The sequence below is a fragment of the Callithrix jacchus genome, chromosome 11 (assembly GCF_049354715.1).
Source record: "Callithrix jacchus isolate 240 chromosome 11, calJac240_pri, whole genome shotgun sequence".
NCBI lineage: Eukaryota > Metazoa > Chordata > Mammalia > Primates > Cebidae > Callithrix > Callithrix jacchus.
The window spans coordinates 77,665,383-77,686,554 of NC_133512.1; the positions used below are offsets into that span (position 1 = coordinate 77,665,383).

The following is a 21,172-nucleotide window of genomic DNA, read 5'->3' on the forward strand; positions in this document are numbered from 1 at the left end:
TCAAAGTGCTGGGATTACAGGCGTGAACCACCGCGCCTGTCACCTGTCCCTTTCAATAGGGCTGTCAAAAGATCCATGAAAAGCAAAACTGGATTTGATTCTGTATTGTGCATCACTGTCATAATTACCTGTAAACATCCAACACAGACATTTTATTTTGGGTGCTTTTTTAAGAGGCTGAAGAACACTGCTTGAGCACTCCCTTCTCCCTAATTCCAGGTGGAATTTGAAACACCAGAAAGTTAAAAAATAAATAACCATCTAAAGTACTTTATGAAACAAAAGGAAATAAGGTGTTATAAAATGCAGACACACCAAATGCCACAATATCATCCTTAGAGGATATTCTAAATATAGCAGCACTTTCAAGGTTAAACTTTACAGGTTGAAGTAGTGTTAATTTGTCAAGCAATAGGTCCCATTACAAAAAACTGCATTTCTGCTCAGCAAGATTCACATTTAAACGACTCATAGCTATGTAGCTGTCAGTCTTCTGACAGCTTGTTAAGGCCAACCATGAAGTAAATAAGATAAAAATTCTGCGACTTCCACGTCCTCATCCAATATTAGTGGTACCCTGAGACAGATACAGGCATCGTTCTCTTCCATGCAACCTGCCACAACCTGATCTTGACCTCCTCTTGCTGAAGGGCCTGGGAAGGCAGCAAGACCACTGAGTATGTGTACTGAGATCTGGAACCAGCACAGAATGGAAGAGTGGGAGAAGGAACATGATTCTCTTTGCGGGGCAGGGCACAGGTGGCCATGCTCCCTGCACAGGACACAATGAGGGCCTTTGAGAGAGAAGAGAAAGTGCTGGAGGCCTGCAGAAGGTGAACATTTCTATGGAGATTCGTTAGGGAGGCCTACTTTGTGGCACAAGGGGCCATGTGGGTCCCGGGAGAGATTGAAGCAGGAGGGTGATTTGGGTTTAACGTACAGAGGTTAGAAAGATCCTTTTCTCAGTCTAGATTGTCTATAATAGCAGACCAGGTAGGTAAGGAGGGAGGGATTTGGGGAGACATTCTCTACGAACAAAAGTGTACATTTGGCTGAATGTTCCTTGTGTCCTGTCTGGGAGCCTGAATGCAGCAGAAGACAGTGAGATGAGGTATTTGAGCAGCAGGAGGTGGCCACCAAAGTGGGGAGCTTAGATTCTCTTTAAAACTTTCTGATTTTCCTGGATGATACCTGCAAGCATTCAAATACTATTCCAGGACGATTCAGAATAAAAAACAGAAACTTCTAGAATAAGATGTGGGTTATAGTGGTTACAAGCACAGGCTTTGCAATCAGGCAGCGTGCATCTGAAATGTGCTCTCGAATTCTCCCACTTTGCTGCTGTGGGTTTCAGGTGCCTCCTGGGGATCATACCCAACTTTTAAGTGCTGTGAGGGCTAAATGAGAAAGTATGAGCAAAACACTCAGCACAGACTTGGCATAAAATGAATAACCAAATAATAGTTTTCGGGAATAATAAAAATGACGATAAAGTAAATATTCAACCCTTTATGTTTACCTAGGTGCTCCTGGCACTCTCAAAGTTGTAGCAAAGAGCAACAAAACAACCACGTCCAAGATGGTAGCTGCCTTCTGGCTATGACACTGAAATTAGAAACTTAGAATGAAGAAACCAGAAACCTCAGAGAAACAGTTATTTCTAGGGATGGGTTGAGGGCCCCAGATTCACAAGTGGAAAGAAAATACAGAATGCATCTGAGGGGTCTTAGTGATAAAGGTGCTAAAAATGGAAGCTGCAGAGATGGTCTTCTTTTAGTTCTATAAACATTCAGGCACAGAGTTTGGAATTTGAATCAATAAAGGATCATCAATACAAACCATAGACCCAGAAAACTGTCATCACTCCCACAATAAAAAACAATCGACAGGAACACTACATTCTAGTTATTGTTGGTTTTCTTCTTCCACCGCTCCTCATGCTAAAAGATCCATCAGAACACAGCCCCTATCTCCTGACAGCTTTCATTGCCCTTTCATTAAGCCTTAGATGGAAATGAGCTTCCAGTATAGCAGACTGTGGACATCATCAGGGACAAGCTGTCCCTTTAGGAGCAAAGGTGGTGAGGCCTGCCTGGAGGTAGGGTCTCTGCCCCTGAGCTGGTGAAGGGCATTTGGTCCCTTTTCTGTCCTTCGCCTCACAAAGATCTATACTGACAATGTCAAGGGTCACAGCCTTGTGGCCTCTGGCCAGGAGAAGCTGAGGTAACAACCTCACAAACACTACCAAGGGAATAATGCCATGTTGCAGAGAGGCAGACAAAGATGGGGTCTCTACAGATCTGACGTGTGTCTTGTGTAGAAATACAAATCACCTAGGGGCAAATCACTAATGTCAGCAGCTTTCCAACGTGGCATTCTCTACTGAGTATGAAAAGATTCCTGCTGCCTGAGAAACTATAATGTAGACAGTAAAATGTAAATGTATGCAAGAAGCTTGCCAGCTTACATAAATAGTCCACTAATATCACCATCAAGAAGGAGATGCCCTGTGGCAGATGGCTGCATGATGGGGGAAGGGAGTGCCTACTAAGGTGCACACGTGCATGTGTGTGTGTGAGAGAGAGAGAGAGAAAGAGAGAGAGAGAGAGAGGGCGAGAGAGCATGTGCACGTGTACACATGCTGGGTGGGGTCTGGACTGGAAACTCTCTGACTGGCACTGTCATCCTCCATTATAAAGGGGCCCCTGAACTGAGCCTGTTGTCCTTCCCTGCAGCCATTGCCCTTAATTCGAACTGAGGCCCTCTGTGGCTACTGCAATCTATTGGATTTTGGCTGTTCGGCTGCCTGCTTTTCTTGCCAACTCCCACCTGCTCTTTACTGGGTAATGTTTTAGTTCTTTTTTTTATTACTTTTTAGTTCCATGGTTATTTTTTAAATGGGAAAAACAATGCAAGAGGGATTTAAAAATAGTATTTATTGACTTTTCTGACTACAAAAATAAGGCAGAAAATTTAAAAAATATAAAAACCCTAAAAGAAGAACCCTAAGTGACAATCTTACTCAAAGATATTCTCATGTTTTTCCTTTTTGTCTTTTCTTCTCCATTCAAACAAATACTTTTATTTATTTACTTTATGTTTTGGGACAGGGTCTCACTCTGACACCCAGGCTGGAGTGCAGTTACCCAATCACAACTCACTGCAGGCTTGACCTCCCTGGGCTCAGTTCCTCCCACCTTAGCCTACTGAGTAGCTGGGACCACAGGTATGCACCACCAAGTCCGGCTAGTTTTTCTATCTTTTGTAAAGACAGGGTTTCATCATGTTGCCCAGGTTAGTAAATGCTATTATTTTAAAAATAGTAGAGGGCATATAATATACTGCTTAGTCACCTGTTTTTTTTTTTTATTTAGTGATGTTCTAGGGAATATTTTTCATTTTACCGGATATTAACTAATAACATTACTGTTAATGTCTGCATATATTTGATCCTATGAATTTGGCATGTTTTATTCAGACAATCTCCTACTGACTACCATCCAACTGGTTTTGGTTTGATTCAGAGTCTCTGGTGAGAAGATCCATGAACAATTGCCAAGATCTAATATGTACGTGCTCACTGGATGATGCCTATTCTTTGTCACAGCCCCCAGCACAGATGGAAGAAGTACACACATTATAAGAGTAAGCTCTTCACTGCAACTGCTCAGGACTCATTTTGAAAAAGAGACAGATCTCTAACAAGATTTTGTAGGCAGGCAAAACAGAGGGCCTATAATTAGGTTATTAGAAAAAAGATGGCTCTGTACTGGTTTACTCCTCTCCAGGAAGGAATCTGGTAGGACTCACCACTTGGGCAAACTTTCTCAAATCAATTCTCTTCACATGACAACGGCAAAGAAGCTGGCAGGGCCAGGGCTTTCCCAACTGTGGTGTGGCGCAAAGGCCGTGGCACATGCTCACATCTCTCTTCTTCTCAATCAGTAGGACTGAAAACATTCTTTGTATACCAGGGCTGGATTTGAACCCGGTACTATATTATGCTTCCATTTTATTTCTTGATCCAGTTAATCCTAAGCTTTTTATAAAATAGTTGTATCAGTCCCATCAAACAACTGAGAAAGTACTAGGATTAATTCAGTAGATTTCTGTAGATTCAAAATAACTGTAGAAATATATTGGTATATATAAAAATATCTCTGTTGGAATTTTCCAATTAAATTATGAAGGATACTCCATAGGCAAGAAACAATTATTCTTATGTGCCCGAGGCCTTGGGAGCTAAGGGGTCATCTGCAGGAGGACACTCAGAGATATCAGAATCCCAAGAGAAAAAGGCATAAATCTTCACAGTTTGTAGAAAGAAAAAAAACTTGGCTCCCTGTCACTACAGCACCTAAAGTACAAGAGTTAAGGGCCCTGTGAGAAGGTTGAGAAATTGCTGGATGCAGGCTATGAGTGGGTCATAAAACTAATTTAGTGGGTTAAAATAATCAAATGAAATAGAAATATTAGAGGCTATCACATGAAGTAAGGGTAATTACTGTTTCATGAACCATATGTATGGGTGTCCGTGTATATGTATATAGATTTGAGTGTGTTCACATGTTTGCATGCATGCATATGCCAAACTACAATACAAAGTATCTTACTGTGGGTCATGATCAAAAGTTTGAAACCTGCTACTCCATGAAAAGCTAGCTATAAAACAAAGTAGTAGGACTATTAAAATTATACACTGATCAATCAATTCTTGATTCTATAAATAGGTACTAGAAGGTGTCACCCAAATTTTAAATGTTCCTTTAGAGATTCTTTTCCTCATGTGAGAAATGGGAAGGCTGACAGAAAATTCCCATCTTAAATGGCTTAAAATAGAATGTCTTGGGTGAAACTTATCCTCAGACCTTGTATCTCCATACTGTGACACAACTTTTAAAGTGCTTACATAAAGGCCACCCTGCCTCAGCAAACAGGAAAATTAGCATTATTATTTTGGTGGGGGTTTGGGGGGACAGGGTCTCACTCTGTCTCCAGGCTGGAGTGCAGTGGTACTGTCTCAGCTCACTGCAACCTCTACCTCTTGGGTTCAAGTGATTCTCCCACCTCAGCCTCCCGAGTAGCTGAGACTACAGGCGTGGGCTGCCATGCCTGGCTGATTTTTGTGTTTTTTGGTAGAGATGGGGTTTCACAATGTTGGCCAGGCTAAATTAGCATTATTTGATATATACGCATGTGATAAACAACTAAACATGGGACTGGAGCTATAAAAAATAATAGCCTAGGCCAGGTGTGGTGGCTTACACATGTCACACCTATAATCCCAGCACTTTGGGAAGTGAAGGTGGGGGGATCACTTGAGATCAGGCGTTTGAGACCAGCCTGACCAACATGGAAAAACCCCATCTCTACTAAAAATACAAAAATTAGCTGGGGATGGCAGTGCATGCCTCTAATCCCAGCTGCTCAGCCAATCGCTTGAACCCAGGAGGTGGTGGATGCAGTAAGCCAAGATTGTGCCACTGCACTCCAGCCTGGGTGGCAGAGGAAGACTGTCTCAAAAAAAAAGAAAAAAAATCAGTTTCTTCAGAGTCTTTGAAATAAATATCTTCTTCTATGTGTGCCATGATGTAAAAAACTTACAAAGTTCTGGTTTATTGAATAAACAGCTATATGAATAACATCTCCTTATCTTCTAAAAATCTGCTAGTGAAGACCCCAGTCATTATTCAATGTTCCTTAAAATCTGAGTTGAAAAAAATCTAAGTGTTCAGCACTGACAAGAACTTTTCTCTCTATAACTTGTATTCTGCTAGATCATGAATATGAATCAACTCGTGTTTTTTTTGTCAAGTGATTTCTGGGAAGCTCAATACTAAATTTTGTGCTCAACTGCATTAGGCTATTACATTTATAGTAATGATCTGCATTGCATCATTGCACTCCATTCTTTTAAGACTTCATTCAATAGTTTTGTCATATCCATATCTTTGAATGTAACTTTTGACTTTTTAGAAGTTAAAAGGTCTGAGTTAAAAATGACAAAGAAAATTTAAGAAAAAGATATGTATATAATTATGAATTGCCTAGTATTACTACTCAACACATTTCCGTAAGAATGGGAAGCTAACAATTAAAATAAAAATCTCCCTAAGAAGAGCATAATTTACCAGCTTAATCTTGTGAACAGTGACTAAAAAATACACATACCCTCTAACTTACTAGTCACTGCATACATTTCTATATGGATTTCTGATTTGAATACTTTCTAAGATGAGTCATGAAATTGCCACGGTTGTAGGTTAAAAATGGCTGAATACTGGCGATCTTATGAAGTTCCACCTGCACAGAAAGAAAGGATTTATTTGCCTGGAGGATATGAATGTATGAACAAAGAGTACAGTCTTACCTGAATGATCTCAGCATCCGATAGGACTTTCCTAAATCAGATACTCGTCTGCAGAATGGACCCACAGCCAACTCCATCTGAAATATTAAAAGATATTCCATTGATTTTAATGTCAGAATCTTTAGGGGAATTTGGAACAGACCTGGATCAGAGAAAGTTGTACCTGCAGTAAACTTAATTTTATCTGGACTATGAAGCAAGTTTGGAAAGCCAACTATATGTATTAAAAGGCAAGCACTTATGTAACTTTTGCATTTATTTATCATTGAAAAATAAGGAAGGTTTTCAAGACTGCATGTGTATACTTTAGGTATTATAAGTCTTTTTATATTCAATATAAATGATGACAATTTTTATCAGTTGGTGTGGCTCAAGTAATTACAGGCACTCACTCTGGAGCTTTTAGTAGCACATCTATATCCGCATTCCAAATGCTCATACTAGTTACTAGTTTGTGACCCTTGATAAGTTCCTTCACCTCTTTAAGTCTCAGGTCTCTCGTCTATAAAATGGAGATAATAATACCTACTTAAAAGAATCACACAAATTAAATAGATAATTCCACAAAGCTTTATGTGCATAGCATATAAGTGCTGTTGTCAGGAATTATCAGAGTAATTATTAATAAATTAATATGCTACCTAACTCAAGAATTTAGCAAATCTTGCTTTCACTTCTCTTTATTTTCCTCCTTTGACTGGAAATTCTACTTGTCACTAATTAGGCTACCTGTTCTTTATCTACCAAGTGCATATGCAGACTTTTTGCATATGTGCTATCCAGGTGATAGACTGCTTCTCCACTCTTGCTATAAATAGCGCCCTGGTAACAAATGGTTTAGAAAATGGTTGAGAATAGGCTGCTCCCTGGTAATACAGCACCATTCTTCAAGAAGCACATATGGAGTAAGGTTTCTGTCCTGCTGGCCACCCTTACAAAAGCTGCTTAATATCTCCTTGCCATGGGTACACTATGGAGACCCAATCTTCAGTCATTCATCTGAAAAACATTCTGATTGCCTTAGTGCTAGGTACCAAGCTAGCAAGAGGATAAGACGATTAAATGATTAGACTGTCTTGCCTTCACTAAATTCACAAATTTAATGAAGAAGGGGATATTTATTTATTCAAACAATATGATTATCAACAAAATCAAAAGTATTTGTGTATATGTCCACATAGTCACATATATAAACACACATACATATATATATACATAATGATTCTTATTAAGCAAAATGTTAAGTGCTACATCAAACTTATGACCTGAGTGTCAAGAGAGAGTTGGAGATAGCTTCCTTGGGATGGTCTTGAGGATGTAGAGTAACCATGTTAATTTTGTTATATAAAAGGAGAAAGTTTAGATCATTTATCCACTGAAAAATAAGAAAAAGGAAGGTTTTCAAGACTGCATGGATTGCATACTGTATGTCCTAGAAGTAAGCCTTAGATGGCTGGAAAACTAGAAAATGCAGAATCATAAATAAAAAGATAAAAATTTAAGGAAGAAAAAGGATTCTTGCCAACAAAGCAAAACAGAACAGCTGTGAACCAGTGTTCCCAACTCAAAAGATAGTAGATGATAGGCTGTTATTAAGAACCTGTTTCATTTATTCACTGGGTGGGAATTTCTGGTTTCTTTCAGTATGTGTCACTTTACACCGAGCACAAAGAAAAAATGTGATTCTCATTGTATCTTTGATTTGATAATTCCATTCAAATACCTAAATATATATATATGTGTATATATATAAATATATATACTTATATATATACATACATATATACATATATATGTATATATACACATATATACATATATACACATATACATATATATACATATACACACATATATATACATATATAATGGTTTTCTACATAATGAAATTATGTGATATATTTTTCGTGAAATGTTTGTATCAACTTTTTCTCAACAACTCTAGTGGAATCACTGTCTTCAAAGACAAGCTTTGCCTTAGCACTTGAACAGGACCAAATGTTAAAACAAATACATGGCTAGGAAAAAGTTACGATATCAGAAAATATATGATCTCAAATGGCTGTAAATGTATGATTATGCAAAAGATTTCTATGCCATAGGCCAATTTCAAAATGTTAAATGTTTAAAACAATTTTTTTATACATAAAGGACCTCTAGGGTATTGCAAATCATTTTCTTCTTCCAGAATACCATTAAACAATAAAGGCCATGTTTTAAAGGACAGGAATGTTCCTTTTAGAGTGAGTGAATCTGCCATTAGCAGTGGCTACAAAATGACATGTGCAACTGCTTCTCTCCAGCCCCCATGTGGAGAGAATGAGCGGTCAGCTGCAGGCACGGTGAGCTAATCATAGCTGTTCCATCCCTACCACAGACATTTGGTTAACCACAGGGCTTCTTTGTATACTCCTAGGGCATTCCTGCCCTGACATTGTTCAGGAGAAGAAAAGACCATAGGAATTAGAACAAAAGTAAAATTTTGATTGTCTTCTTTTCTTTTCTAAATTAATATTTTCAGGCACAAAGTGAAATAGATATAAATGTATACTTAAAGGGCACCAGAAGACCTATAACTAGAAACTGCTAGAAGTGCCACTAAATAATTTAATACCAACTTCAACAGCCACTCTTTCCTTCAGGTAAGAAAATAAACTGAGGGGTGGAGGGGGGATTATGTGCTTCAGAGGACACTGTGTGCAAGACCCCAAAGAGATTCAGAATCAGCAGAACTCCAGTGCTGTGGAAAGGCTTAGTGATTTCAGAACTACTGTGTGATCAGTGTAGACGCTGAGACCATGTGGTCACAGCAGGGACTTAATTACCTGTAGGAAACCACCTCATGCCCATGACCTGGATTCCTAAGAGGGCTGAATGTCAGGCACTTCTCTTACCACGATCCCTCCAGATGGCACCCTACAACTACTTTCTCTTTCCAGCGCCGGTGCCCGTGGGGAGAAGTTAGGATTCTTAAAGAAATCCTTAAAATATATCATTATCTGTCTTTGCAACTGCATTTTATGGCAAATAACTAGTATTCCCTAACCTGGTCTATTGGTCCTTCTTGAGCTTTCTCTTTTTGTTATTTATGCTAGAATAGCAGGCACTTTATCACAAGAACAGTTTTCAAACCCATGGAGTATTTTTTATTTCGGTGACCTCAGTGGCTTTAATTTTGAATATGAATTGATAGAACTTTCAATAATAAGGCAGTTGAAAAGCCCTCTAGTCCCCAGTTGGTGCCTGTAATGAATATAAATGTTAGGGTAATGCTATTTAAATGTTTTGACTGACCCCAAAAAACACTTTCAACCAAGTGTGATGCTGTAAGCCAACACGAAAGTGCAGTTGTGGCAAGAACCAAACCAAATGAAACAAAACTCTGAAATTCAAATTTTAATTTAAAAATTAGGTGGGGGAGATCATGTAACAGTGGAACAATATCTGCCAAAGATACTGATCACAGATACGATTAATTATGATAGAGCTTCCTTCTGTCTTTTCTGTGCCCATGATCCACAGGACTGGAGCCATCCCCAAGGTGAGTGCCAGGATGTTTTGAAACTGGGACACACTGTACAGGGGTGAACAAAAGAGCCTGCTTTTCAATATCACAATCCTTGCTGCAACCAAATGTCACTGCAGGGCTAACAATGAGTAAATGCTGTGTGTATAAATGCTTCTTCTATATTTAAAAAACAGAATACAGAGGCTTTTGAGCATAAGTTAGTAATAATGACTGATGGGTTTCATTTACCTTAAGGGAAGGGACCCAGAAAAGTTTGGCTTATTGGGTAACATGTCTAAAAAAAAAAGGGATGCCAAATAACATTTTGAATAATGCAGTTTTCGGTAGGTTGAAGCTCACCCCTGCCACTGGATGCTATGTATTTTGAGCAGGTGTTAGCTGCAGTAGCAAGGGTTAAAGGACAATACTTTCCATCTTTCAAGGCCCATAAGGGAACATATTAAAATAAAAAACAAAAACAAGCCTCTCTCCTACAGCACTCTCATTTTGGCTATCTCCTGCTCGGCTGCCACTCTAATTGGACTTGAAGTGCTGCCTCCAGGAAAGTGACTCAAGAACCAGCTGGAGCAGAATGCAAATAAGCTGGTAGGGGAGGGAGCCCAGGGAAACAAGATGAAACAAAAAGAAAAACAAAGTTAAGGAGGAAAGGCGAAGAGGAGAACAGAGACCATCTGAGCATAGTTTACAATTTTTTTTTTTTAACAAATACAAGGTTTAATTTTTATCTTGAAAACCATCATAAGGATCAGGTTTTCAACAAGCAATCTAAAACCCCAGTAAGGGACAAATAAGATACTATTTACAAATAATTTTCTCTAGGCTGAGTTTAGCTGTAAAACAAAGTAAAATGTACAGGTGCCTAAGAATGAAGTTCATAAAATGTAAAAGGTAAAAAGAGTCATATTCACGGTAACATTTAATTTCTGTTTTTATGTTATGGCTACTACAAGCATATTTTCTAAATGAAGCCTCTTTTCTATGGTCTAATGGCCTCAGGAATATTATTTGGAGAAGAAAATGACTAACTGCTACATCAGTTTGCAATGAACCTGGCACTTGAAAGTTTAGGTTTGTGTTACCTGTTCCTTTTTAGAAAGCGTTTCAAGTCAGAAGGGCATCTGACATCTGCTTGACTTGACACAGGCAGTCTGCCCAGGTCCTTTCCTCCATGCAGAAATAATGAAGCAAGACACTCTCCCGGATACACACAGAATAAATATTGACATTAACATTTATCTTTATAAGCAGGGAGGACCTGGCAAACAGTTGTGAAGAATTCATTTCAATTACTCTTTAGACTAGTAAAGCTAACAGCTTTGAAAAGCTTAAAAATTATTTTTACCAGCTGGGTGCAGCGACTCAGAGCTGTAATCCTAGCACTTTGGGAGGCTGAGGCATGTGGATCACGAGGTCAGGAGTTCAAGGCCAACCTGGCCAATATGGTGAAACCCTGTCTCTACTAAAAATATAAAAATTAGCTAGGTCTAGTGGTCTGTGCCTGTAGTCCCAGCTACTTGGGAGACTAAGGCAGAAGAATCGCTTGAACCTGAAGATGGAGGTTGCAGTGAGCCAAGATTGTGCCACTGCACTCCAGCCTGGGCGACAGAGCAAGGCTCTGTCTCAAAAAAACAAAAATGTTTTTTTGCCCTTGGTATGCTATACAAAAAATAACAATCACCTTTGTTTCTGAATCTTTTAATAAAAGCATGTTTGAAGTTTGTCTTCACTGCCTCTGATACTAATGAAAGGCTTTTAAAAATCTGTCTCATGGATAAAGAAAAAAACCCCTTTCTATAAGACCTAATAATGTTTTCCTATTTTAATGTCATTCTATCTCACACACATATCAGATAGGTTGAAATGATTTCAAAGCTAGCCACAGAGAAGAACTGTATTCTACCTGATAGAGGGAGAATAAATAATCAGACTCTGTCTATCTGGCCTACTGTGCATTTAAATGAATGGGAGCACTGCCTAGGAATGGTGACATGGTAACAAGCAGTCTCTTTTCACTGTATGAAATATGATTTCACTGCCTACATTATTGGCCAGCAATGTCTGACCTGTTGGGACAGTAAAACAGTGAGAAAATCCCATATTAAGGAAAAACGGGAAGTGTTGCTTTCCTATGGAATGAGCTGTTTCACCGTAACCTTGACATACCAAAGAGAGGGAGGATTATTTTGTTAAAAACGTATCTGGTATAAAAGTATCTTTAAACTCTTTTTTTTTTTTTTTTAAACCATTTAGGCTTAAATGGGCTAACTTTTCTTCATGCTACAACTCTTTAAAAACACTGATGAAAACACAGTCTTTCATTTAATAGCTAATATTGAGGCCCAAACCTTTTTTCTTTTGTAGCAATCTATCAATTTACCTGTGCAAAATCAGCAGCAAGTCGCATTTTCCCACCTTCACCAAGAGGTCTTATGAGACTGGCATGGCGGATAAAAAGTTCAATTGCTCTTTGGGCAATAGCCTCAGTGTTGTCAAAGACAAAATCCAAGCATTCAAAGTGTTTAAAATAGTCACTCATAACTCTGGCAATGAATCCTTGTAGCTCCTTCATGTACAGAGAACAAGGAACATCAGGTCTTCCTGAGCTGGGTAATGACCTGTAAAAGAAAAAGTAGTCCTTTTCAGCACTGATGCACTAAAATGTACTCTTTGATTTTGTACTCCTCTTCCCACCAATGCTGCTATTTAAATCTTTTGTAATGTTTTCCCTTAATGGTATAAAAGTAATTATTTATTTTTTATAAGTGTTCACAGAAAACAATGTTTAAATTACATTTTAAAAAGTGGTTTAGATGCTAGGAGAATTACTGAAGGAATTTTAGAATTCATTTATCTAAAGATTATTAAGAATGAAATAGACAACTATCTGTCTTGGATGAATCATACAAGTACCACTCTCTGGCCTCTCAAGGTCCCTCCCAGCCTCTTAACTCTCAATCCATTCACATGTTTTGCCTGGTAAATGAATGTATCAATAATAAATCCTTAAATAGCATTTTACACTCTGCAATGGCAGAAAATACTGCTTTCCCTATGCAATTCTTGGCAAAGATCTCTCTGCTCTTATGTTATTTAATCTGATCCGTCCAACAGAATTCTGACTGTGGAAACGGTTATGTAACAGTACACATGGTATGCAATTTTTTCCTCCAGATGATGAGGTTTGGAAAGGCTTTAATTTGGATCAACAAATGATGCCAGCTGATGCCCCATGAAACACTATTTATAATTTATAAATGTTTATAATTGCTCTTTAAGGAATATATTAAAAGAATGTCAAATACTTATAGGAAAGAGATATACCAAAACTAACGCCTGATATTTTCTAATAAATGAGATCACTGGCTACATCATGCTGAATCTTTTTCAAAAAGCAAGTTAAGTGGTTCCATATTCTGAGAATGACGTAGAGAAATTGGTGATCTACAGAAGAACAACAGCTATGACTAAAATGCTTAGAGCAAAAGAATAAGTTGAACTTAGCTGTCTTCAAATACAGCAGTGGTTACTATAAATAGGATGCTAACTAGAGGTCCATCGCTTCCAGAAGCATATAGAGATGGAGAAAGCAAGCCTGTGTTCCAGCAGGAAGGGATTTCATAAAGGTATAAGACTGTGCCAGCAACAGCAAGGCTGCTAAAGGGTGCATGGAGGAACGTTTTTGTTAGCAGTATCATCACATGGTGGAGTGCTGCTTGGGTACAGGGAGCCTTAGTAAATGATGGCTATCTTCATGTGGGGTTTGGTTTTGCCAGATTGATACACCTGCATAACCTAGCTTTACTCTAGGTTTGCCACTGCACAAGGCTAGGCTGCAAAAACAAACAAACAAATAAAAGAAACCCCCCTTCCCGAAAATGGTGCCAATCTCTTTCATATTTTTTTCATTTTTAATTTTGATGAATTGTAATCATATACAGTTATGGGATACAGTAATTTCACATGTATACCTATGAAATGATGGAATCAATGAAATTAGCATACCCATCACCTTAAATACTTATCATTTATTCCACCTAACTGCAACTTTGTACCCTTTGAGGTACAAAGGGCACCTTTCTATTCCTTCCAGCCCCTAGCTGCTGCTGACTGCCATTCTACTCTGTTTCTATGTGTTCAATTGTTTTAGACAATGGATATAAGTGAGGTCATGTGGTCTTTGTCTTTCTGTGTCTGGCTTACTTCACTTAGCATAATCTTCTCTAGGTTTATCTATGTTGTTGCAATTAACAGAATTCCTGTCTTTCTGAAGGCTGGATGGTATTCCTTTGTGTATGTATACCATATTTTCTTTATACATTTATCAATCTAAATGTTGGTGGCCATTTAGATTGATTCCATAACTTGGCTATTCTAAGTAATGCTGCAATGAACGTGGAAGTGCATGTATCTTTCTGACATACTGATTTCAAGTTCTTAGGTTACATGTCCAGAAGCGGGACTGCAGGATCATGTGGTAGTTCTATTTTCAATTTTTGCCAAAATGTCTATACAGTTTTCCATCATGGCTAATTTGCATTCCAACCACAGTATACAAGGGTTCCCTTTTCTGTACATCATCTTTCACACTTGTTATCTTTCATCTTTTTGATAAGTCATTCTGCAGGTGTGAGGTGAAATCTCATTGTGGTTTTAATTTGCATTCCCCTGATGATTAGGGATATTGAACATTTTTTCACGTATCTGTTGGCCATTTGCATTTGTTAGTATGTCTTTAAGAAATGTCTACTCAGGTCTTTGCCTACATTTAAATCAGGTTGTTTTGTTATTGAGTTCCTTACATAGTGTGGATGTTAATCCCCGTATCAGATGTATGGCTTGTAAATATTTTCCACAATCCATAGGTTGTCACTTCACCCTTGTTTTCTTTGCTGTTTAGAAGCTTTTTAGATAAATGTAATATTTGTATATTTTTGTTTTGTAGTCTGAGCTCCCAGGGTCGAATCCAAAAAAACTATTCCTCAGATTTTCCCCTTTTCTTCAGTTAGTTTTAGTTTCAGGTGTTAAGTTTTTCATCTATTTTCATTTGATTTCCAATTTCATTCTTCTGTATGTAGATATACAGTTTTACTAATGCGCATTTATTGAAGGAACTGTCCTTATTCCATTGTGTGTTCCTGGCACCTCTGTCAAAAATCAATTGACTGTAAATGTGTGAGCTCATTTCTGGGCTCTCTGCTCTGTTTTATTGGTCAGTGTTTCTATTTATATGCCAGTGCACCATGCCATTTTAATCATCATGTAGCTCTGTAATATAGTTTGAAATTAGGTAATATGATGCCTCTAGCTTTATTTTTGCTCAAGATTGCCTTGGCTATTCAGAGGTTTTGGTAGTTCCATATGAATTTTAAGATTATATTTTCTATTTCTGTGAAAAATGACCTTGGAATTTTGGTGGAGACCGCATTAAATCTGCAGGCTGGTTTTGGTAGTATGGACCTTTTAATGATATTCTTTGAATTCATGAACACAGAATATCTTTCCATTTATTTGTGTCTTTGTTGATTTCTTTCATTAATATTTTATAGTTTTCAGTGTATAGATCTTTTACTTCCTTGTTTAAACAAAATGCATTTTGTCCCCATTTTCTTCATTTGTCCCAAGCTATTTTTTATTTCTCCTTGATCCATTGGTTGTTCAGGAGCATGTTGTTTAAGTTCCACAAATTTGTGAAATTTCCAAGATTTCTCATATTATTGATATCTAGTGTCATACCATTTTGATTAGAAAAGATACTTGATATTATTTCAATTCACTTTAATTTGTTCAGACTTGGTTTGTGGCCAAACATATATAACATGGAAGATTTAAATATATGCCTAACTGAGAAGTGAATGTTAATCTTCACGCCACTAATATTTTGTGTGTTTAGTCTCCGCAAAGGGGCTCATCTATCACTTCAGTGATCTAGGTTCTTCCTTCACTGCCTTTCCAAAGCCCCTGTTCAAAACTATAATCAGATATGAGTCACTTTACATTGACTGAAGCAAGTTTTGTGTATACTTGAGAAGACATATGTTCACTTGCTGTTGGATGGAATATTCTGTATGTATCTGCTAGGTTCATTTAGTTTAAAAAGTAGTTCCCGTCCAGTGTTTCCTTATTAATTTTCTGACTAGATGATCTGCCATTGTTGAAAATGAGGTATTAAAGTTCCTACTATTATTGAATTACAATTAATTTCTCTCTTTAGATGCTGATACTTGCTTTACATATTTAGGTGCTCTGATGTTAGGTACATATGTATTTACACTTGTTTTATCTTCTTAATAAAGTGACTCCGTTATCATTATTCAATGACCTTCTTTATCTCATTTTACAGTTCTTAACTTAATCTAGTCTCATAAAAAGTTTAACTATCCCTGTCTTCTTTTGGATTCTATTCGCACAGAATATCTTTTTCTATCCCTTCACTTTCAGTTTGTGTTTCCTTGAAGATGAAGCAAGTCTCTGGTAGGCAGTGGATAGTGGGTCCTTCATAATTTCTTATGCTTGATCAAAAGTACAGTGTTAACTTGGTGCTACTTTCAAGTACTATCTCAAGAATTTTAATCTACTCAGTTGAAATGATATCCTTGAAGAGTAAAAAATAACATTAAAAAACAAGTTACATAAGCATGTGTCAACATAATTAAAAGAAAGTAAGTGATCTATTAGACAAAGTTTTGATATATACATATATATTATCAGATATAATTGTGGACTGAAAGCTTGAATTTAATTTATCAGAATACAAACTTGCTTGACTATTGCTACAGCTCAGTTTTCCCAATTATACCAAAGCCTTTAGTGGGAGATTTTAAATTGATAAAGTGCAATAGTGAGTTATGAAGAAATTTAAGCGTTGTTATAACATAATGGTAGTCAGTATGGAGAAGTTGAAGGCAGAAGAATCAAACATACGCAAAACTGAGAAGTGAATGTTAATCTTCATGCTGCTAATCTTTTGTGTGTGTACTTTCCCCTCCACAAAGTGGCTCATCTATTACTTCAACGATCTAAGAGTTCTTCTATCACTGCCTTCCCTTCCCTATTCAAAACTGTAATCAGATATGAGTCACTTTACATTGAGTGCAACAATTTTAATCAATGTTCCATGTCAAGTAGACATTTACATTTTAAACTTTATCTAATTTGGAAAGAAATAGACCAGTCTTTTAAAATAAATTTCAAATACCAAGAAGCCATGTTGATGATTACTCTTTATTTACTTATTTATTAATTTGAGACACGATCTCACTCTGTTGCCCAGGCTGGATGGAGTGCAGTGGTGTGATCTCAGCCCACTGCAAACTGCCTCCTGGGTTCAAGCAAATCTCCTGCCTCGGCCTCCTAAGTAGCTTAGATTACAGGTGCCTGCCACCACGTCCAGGTAATTTTTGTATTGTTAGTAGAGATGGGGTTTCACCATGTTGGCCAGGCTGGTCTTGAACTACTGACCTCAAGTGATTCACCTGCCTTGGCCTCCTAAAGTACTGAGATTACAGGCATGAGCCACCACACCCAACCGATGATTACTCTTTAAATGGCAGGGGATTCTGTAACCCTACTACATATAAGGTTCATCTTGAAGGTAAACTTGATTTATTCTTTTTACCTAGGAATAGGTATGGAGGGTCTGAAGGGTCAGGTTTTCACTATTATTTTTCTAATTGTTATCCCTAAGGGCTGGCCCTAAAATAAAGGCAATTCTTGGTTCTTGACTAATCCAACTCCACCTCATATTTCACATAAGCCATACACATATGAAATGACATGACATTACAGAATTACTAATCATAAGACTATACAAAGTAGGAAAATTACTGCTTTGGGGGCAATCCTTTATCTAAAAGCAGCAGTGTTCCATACACCTATACTGCTATATACGCAGAACAGTTTTCACTGGAATCTCAACTGACTGCTATGTATACATGAATCTCAAATGACTGTTGTATAAACTGAGCTGAAAAGGAGTCACCAAAACAACTGGGAAATAAAAAATAAGGACAATGTTAGGCATCTTAAAATAATGCTTCATACTCATCGCAACTTATCAGTTGAAGAAACAATCTGGCTCACTAGTATTTAAGCAAATTAGTAAAAACATATCTATCTGGGAACTGTCAGCTGTTAATATCTAATGTGTCATCTGTAGGCACTAGTTGCAGCTCCCCAATTAAAAGTATGTGACCACTGTTATTATAGAATAAGCCTTCAAAAATCAGCTTGTTTTGGCTCCCTTCTGAGGAGCATTCATGATTGATCTAACTGGGACACTTCAGATCACTTTTGAACAAAATCCATTTCCTCTCAAATATTGGTAATCAGCAGTTATAAAGTCCTATGTCCTATTGAGTTCCAAATATAGTTTTGTTTGTTTGTTTTTTTGGTAGATCCACTTTACCCTTCTGTGCTTCATACAATTTAAAAATAGAGACTGATCTTTTCTTTTTTGAGACAATATCTCACTTTGTCATCTAGGCTGGAGTGCAATGGCATCATCACAGCTCATTGTAGCCTCAATTCCCTTGGGATGAAACCATCCCCTTGCCTTAGCTCCCCAAACAGCTGAAACTACAGATGCATACCACCATGCCCAGCTAATTTTTATATTTTTTGTAGCAACAGGGTTTCGCTATGTTGCCTAGGTTGGTCCCCAACTCCTGAGCTCAGGCAGTCTGCCCACCTCAGCCTCCCAAAGGAGGGCGGAATCACAGGCATAAACCATTGCAATTACAGGCAAAAGCTCTTTTAACAAAATGTTGCTCTTTTAACATTTCCCATGTGGGAGAGGCCAAGATGGCCGATTAGAAGCAGCTAGCTAGTGTGCATGGCTCTCATGGAGAGGAACAGAAGGGGTGAGTAAATGACACCTTCAACTGACACATGCAGGTACTCTGATAGAGACTAATCAAGGAAACAACTTGATCCATGAAGAATGAAGAAAAGCAAAACAGGACAATGGCCCACCTGGGTGCAACACAGAGCCAGGGAGGCAAACCTCCTTTGCCCAGAAAAGTGCCTTCACTGGTGGTAACTCTAAGCACTGTAAAATCCGAGGCAACTAGGAACTGGAAAGGGCCCCAAGCATACTGCAGCAGCCCTGTGGAAAAGTGGCCAGACTGTTACATGGGTACCTGTTCCCAAATCTCCTCATTGGGCAGGCCTGGGCCTCCAGCCATCCCTAGCCAGACCTATCAAGCCAGCAGCAACTCAGCAACTCCATGTGCAGAGCTTCCAGGGGCAGCTGAAACCCTCTTTGCCACTGCCCCTGTAATGGAAGTGCCCTCGTCATCCTTGGTCTAACAAAGGAGCAAAGACCCTAAGTACCCTATCCATACCTCCAACAAGCTACAGTAACCCAAGGAGAGGAAGCCAGTCTGTCTCCCATAGGTCCCTCTGCCCCCCCCCACCCCAATGCTTGTTACCAAGAGAACCCCTGGCTTGGGCGCACAGCACAGATGCTCCCTGCTGGGTTGATTGCACTGAGTGAATGTTAACATGCATCTGTTTGGGGTGGATCCCCTAGGAGACAAGCAAACGACTCTAGGCAACAACCACTAGTACCCTTCCTCTGCTGCCTCCTACATGGGGAAGGAACACTGAGATCACCCCAGAAACCCATCTCACATGTAATGACACTCAGAGGCTCAAAATAGAGGGATGAAGGAAAATACACCAAGCAAATGAAAAACACACACAAAAAAACCAGGGGTTGCAGTCCTAATTTCAGGCAAAACAGATTTCAAACCAACAAACATCAAAAAAAAGACAAAGAAGGGCATTACATAATGGTAAGGGTTCAATTCGACAAGAAGATTTAACTGTCCTAAATACATATGCACCCAACAAAGGAGTACCCAGATCGTAAAGCAAGTTCTTAGAGACCTTCAAAGACTCCCACACAATAATGATGGGAGACTTCAACACTCCACTGACAGTATTAGACAGATTATCAAGGCGGAAAATTAAGAAAGATATTCAAAACCTTAATTCAACATTGGACCAAATGTAACTGATAGACCTTTACAGAACTCTCCATCCCAGAACAACAGAATATACATTCTTCTCATCACCACATGGCACATACTCTAATATTTACCTCATAACTGGACATAAAATCCTTAACAAATGTAAAAGAACCACAATCATACCAAACACACTCTCAGACCACAGTGCAATACAAATAGAAGTCAAGACTATGAAAATCGCTCAAAACCATGCAATTGCATGGAAATTAAACAACTTTCTCCTGAATGACTTTTGGGTAAATAACGAAATTAAGGCAGCAATCAAAACGTTCTTTGGGCTAGGCATAGTGACTCACAGCTGTAATCCCAGCACTTTGGGAGGCCGAGGCAGGCACATCACTTGAGGTCAGGAGTTGGAGACCAGCCTGCCCAACATGGCAAAACCCCATCTCTACTAAAAAAAAAAAGCAAAAAACAAAAAACAAAGATTAGCTGGGCATGGGGGTGGTGTGGGCCTGTAATCCCAGCTACTCAGGAGGCTGAGGCAGGAGAATCATGTGAACCTGGGAGGTGGAGGCTGCAGTGAGCCAAGATCACACCACTGCACTCCAGCCTGGGTGACAGAGCATGACTCCATCTCAAAAAAACAAAAACAAAAAAAGAAGTTCTTTGAAGATAATGAGAGCAATGATACAACATATCAGAATCTCTGCTAAGGCAGTGTTAAGAAGAAAATTCATAGCACCAAATGCTGACATTGAAAAGCCAGAAAAATCTCAAATTGACAATCTAACTTTACAACTTAAAGAATTAGAAATGTATGAACAAATCAACTCCAAAGTTAGCAGAAGATGAGATGTAACAGAAATCAGAGCTGAACTGAAGAAAGTTGAGACATGAAAACCATTCAGAAGATCAATGAATCTAGGAGTTTGTTTTTGAAAAAATTAACAAAACAAGCCACTAGTTAGACTAATAAAGAAGAAAAGAAAGAAGATCCAAATAAACACAATTAGAAATGGAGAAGAAAATGTTACTACTGACCCCACAGGAAAAAAAAAAAATCAGAAACTACTATGAACACTTCTACACACAAAAACTAGACAATCTAGAAGAGATGGATACATTCCTCGAAACATACACCCTCCTAAGACTGAGCCAGGAAGAAACTGATTCCCCGAATAGACCAATAATGAGTTCCAAAATTGAATCAGTAATGAATAGCCTACCAACTAAAAAAAGTTTGACGCCTAATGGATTCACAGCCAAATTTTATCAGATGTACAAAAAAGAGCTGATACC

At 38.3% G+C, this 21,172-nt stretch overlaps 1 protein-coding gene across 5 annotated transcripts in view; it reads right to left on the bottom strand.

Annotated features, from left to right (window-relative positions):
• Positions 1-21,172, bottom strand: part of COG5 (component of oligomeric golgi complex 5) — a 377,608-nt gene that overhangs the window by 21,454 nt on the left and 334,982 nt on the right. For all 5 annotated transcript variants that reach the window (XM_078343129.1, XM_078343126.1, XM_078343128.1 and 2 more), the window contains 2 exons: positions 12,277-12,514; positions 6,371-6,447 (listed from right to left, as the gene is read on the bottom strand). In XM_078343129.1, the coding sequence (XP_078199255.1) occupies positions 6,371-6,447; positions 12,277-12,514 (315 nt within the window). The remainder of the gene's footprint in view (positions 1-6,370; positions 6,448-12,276; positions 12,515-21,172) is intronic.